We start from the raw sequence: 3742 nt of genomic DNA, 5'->3' as shown, positions 1-3742 counted from the left end.
TTCAACACGAATCAATAGCTTCGTATATTTTCGGTTTAGTGTAGTAAATACTTGCTTTTAAATATGTTTTAAAATATATCGATCTCCTTAAAAAATTGGAAAACAAGGCAGACTCCTTCTCTAATATTATATTTGCACTCAGATGAACATATGTGATGATATTCTGAAATGGATCCGAAACTGAACTGAAACTGCCTAACTACTTTCATGTAGTTCTATTTTAATTCCAGATAATACAAGTATCAAAATGACGTGGTCCTGTAATCCAGAATTAGCTTCGAGAGTGACACAGGATTACGTTGCGAGTGGTCCTCTTTTGTTTAATGCAATACAAGGATTTTTAGCTGCGCAATGTCTTTTAGCTCCAATAATGTTCCCGGAGCCAACAATATCTGATATTAAAAAAATTGCCAGTAAGTAATATATTGCTTCTATTTATTACTATTATTATTTCTATTTGTTTTCACAATATAAAATTATTCTTAACAATTAATAGACTACTGGCTATTACCTAGATTATACATTTCGAAAAAAGCCTATATTCTTACGTTGACTTGATAATATTAAAAGCCCTAAAATTATCAATAAGGAAAATTACATTTCTTGATTTACGGTGGAGGAAAAATTTTTAAAGGAAAACGTTTTTTATTTAACAACTTTGAGGAAGTTTAACCGCTTGTCCATTTATTATATACACCCGTTTCAAAGAGACGTAAACAACCAAGTTAAAATGGGTTAACGAGAGTTAACCCATTTTTAATTAACCCACTTTGTGTGAAAACACACTCACAAAAAACCACCAAAAAAAGTCACAAAAAAAAATTGCTAAATAAAACCAAACTTTGAATTTATTTCAGATACAACATTCGATTTTATCATAGTAGGAGCAGGTACGGCGGGTGCGGTTGTTGCTAACCGTCTTTCAGAGGCAAATTGGTCTATTCTTTTACTTGAAGCTGGTGGCAATCCAACTTTAGGGACAGAAGTAAGTAACATGAAAAATTATTTTTAATTACTTCAAAAACATTTAAAAATTAATTTAAGTTAAATTAAAAAACATTGATTTTCAGATTCCAGCTTTATACGTCAATAACTATGAAACCAAAGTAGACTGGAATTTTCGAACTGAACCACAAAAGTATGCTTGTCTTAATTATAAAGATCAAAAATGTTACTGGCCCAGAGGAAAAGTATTGGGAGGCACCAGCAGTATTAATGGAATGTTCTACTTGCGAGGTAACAAGCAGGATTACGATGATTGGTCTTCCACAACAAGCACAGACTGGAATTACGAGTCAGTCTTAGAATATTTTAAGAAAAGTGAAAATATATTCTTACTAAACGACACCATGGACTTTGATATGAAATATCATGGCTTAAATGGTTATCTAAATGTGCAGTATAACGGTAAAATTCATCCACTAGAACAAGTTATAATAGATGCCAATAAAGAACTAGGTAGTCAATTTGTAAAAGATTTTAATGGCAACACTCAAATGGGAGTCGGTATAGCATTCACGACTTTAAAAGACGGGAAAAGACAAAGCACCAGTAATACTTTTCTAAAACCAATAAAAAATCAACATAATTTACATGTTTTGCCAAACGTGTTTGTAGATAAAATTATATTTGATAATAATACAGCTAAAGGTGTACATATTAGAACTAAGTATGGATATAGTAAAGTATTTGCTACTAAAGAAATTATTTTATCCGCTGGAACAATAAACTCACCCGTTATCTTATTAAATTCAGGAATGAAACGAAGACATTATGATAATAACGATTTTAAAAGAGAAGAAATTATTTTACCTATTGGAGAAAATCTTCAAGATCACATTTATGCACCGATTTTCTATAAAACGAAAAGTTCCGACGATGCGAATACTCTTGAAAATATTTTCAAAGCTTATTATCAATATATAACGGAACAAAAAGGTCCTCTTAGTGACTTAAGCCCGCATAGGGTTATCTCTTTTATAAATACTACCGATTCAAATTCAAAGACTCCAGATATACAAAACCATTTCTTTGTCGCATACCCAAATCAATCTAATATAGTAGATTTATTTGGTAAGCACGCTCTTTCTAGTCAATTTTTAAACATGTTCGCCGCCCTTAACAAAGATCATTTGATTATTACAATTTTTGTAACACTTTTACGACCAAAATCCAAAGGTGTTATTGAAACAAATGATATTGATAGCAGTGTTAAAATTAAGGCGAACTATTTAGAAGATCAAGATGACTTAGAAACATTGATCCGAGGTATGAAACATGCTATGAAATTGGAAAAGACAGAAGCTTTCAAAAAAGCAGATCTAACACTACACTGGTTTGAAATTGACGCTTGTGCACCTTATGATAAGAAATCTGATCAATTCTTGGAATGTATAGCCAGGCATTTAACAGGAACATTATATCACGCAGTGGGCACGAATAAAATGGGATCAATGGACGATTCTAGTTCCGTAGTAGACGAGACATTAAAAGTTAGATTTGTTAACAAATTAAGGGTTATCGATGCAAGTATAATGCCTAACATTGTTAGAAGCAATCCTATGGCAGCTGTTATAATGATAGCTGAAAAGGGTGCAGATTTTATAAAGAAAGACTGGATGAAATAAAAGTAACTCATATCTCTTACGTTGTTAATGAATAGCACTAACCATTGATAAGATAAGACTTTTTTCAGAAAAAAAAAACAAATGCTAATAATTTTGCCAAGGCCTTGAAAGCTAAAGAAAAAAACACGATATCGTAAAAAATACCGTAAATATTTTTATCATATTTATTGATCTGGCTAATAAATATTTATTAAATTGTAACCTCAACGAGTGTGAATAATTTAATTCAATCAAACTGTTATCGGACAGTGTACGAAAAGTTTTATAATTTTTATTTAATGTACACACTGATTTGATATGTCCGTACAAGAGTCATTGCTCGTGAGTGAACGGAATATGAATGCCGACAAGCTTTCGCACTGTGCGATATGCCCTCCGCGCCACTGCTTAGGGCTGTCTACTACTAAAAGGATTAATACGTATTTAATAGTTGTTACTGCTTATTTTTTATTTCCCGCAGGATGATTTTGAGTACACGGAAACAATGAAGTTATTGTCACTATTTATTATATAATGAAGTTATTGTCTCTACTACTTGAAAACAAATGAATCAGGCTCTGATTGATTACCTACATTTTCAATGTACAAGTATAACACTAAAATGATAATGTTTATTGTCTTTTTATTGAACATTTTTGGAGAGAAACTTGCTTCAGAAAGTCTTACATTTGCAATAACGTTATATTTATTCTTATGAAATCAACGATGTTTATCAATATATCATCTCCTTCGCTCTTTATAGAGAATCAGAGTTAAACTCTACCACATTCTTAATTCCATAAACAAATAAGGTTGAATTTTCATGAACTTGGTATTTGATGTCTTTTTGTCTGTCTGTCCGCAAGTCCAATTATGTTTCGGATAATCTCCAAAACGGCTAGATCGATTTCGACGGAACTTTTACTGGAGGGTAGCTTATGCGTATGGGATTAATTTAGGCCACTGGCGAAGTCACGAGCAACCACTAGTTTTTTTCCTATATTCTTTGTGTTAGTTGGCAACCCTAACTTCCCTGTGGTCGCTACTCGTGTAGGGCGCATGTAGACGATCTTTTATTCCTATTTTTACGAATATAATATTTTTTAAACTCTTTTTCGCATTCTTATCTGTTTCGG

General features: G+C 32.0%; 1 protein-coding gene across 1 annotated transcript; it reads left to right on the top strand.

The window, feature by feature from the left end:
- Window positions 1-247: 247 nt before the first annotated feature.
- Window positions 248-2627, top strand: LOC106715198 (glucose dehydrogenase [FAD, quinone]). The gene is made up of 3 exons (XM_014508426.2): window positions 248-413; window positions 858-985; window positions 1071-2627. The coding sequence occupies exons 1-3, from the start codon at window positions 248-250 to the stop codon at window positions 2625-2627; spliced, it is 1851 nt and encodes a 616-aa protein (XP_014363912.2).
- Window positions 2628-3742: the final 1115 nt, after the last annotated feature.

Source organism: Papilio machaon, chromosome 19 (assembly GCF_912999745.1).
Source record: "Papilio machaon chromosome 19, ilPapMach1.1, whole genome shotgun sequence".
In the NCBI taxonomy this organism is placed as follows: domain Eukaryota; kingdom Metazoa; phylum Arthropoda; class Insecta; order Lepidoptera; family Papilionidae; genus Papilio; species Papilio machaon.
Note: the sequence above shows the minus strand (reverse complement) of the source record. Positions and strands in the feature narration are given on the sequence as shown.

What these genes read in the sequence shown, in the direction of transcription:
- LOC106715198 (XM_014508426.2), top strand. Translation starts at nt 248, where the DNA reads ATGACGTGGTCCTGTAATCCAGAATTAGCTTCGAGAGTGACACAGGAT. An exon ending in TGATATTAAAAAAATTGCCA is followed by an intron (nt 414 to 857) that starts GTAAGTAATATA and finishes AATTTATTTCAG; the next exon opens with ATACAACATTCGATTTTATC. An exon ending in ATCCAACTTTAGGGACAGAA is followed by an intron (nt 986 to 1,070) that starts GTAAGTAACATG and finishes ATTGATTTTCAG; the next exon opens with ATTCCAGCTTTATACGTCAA.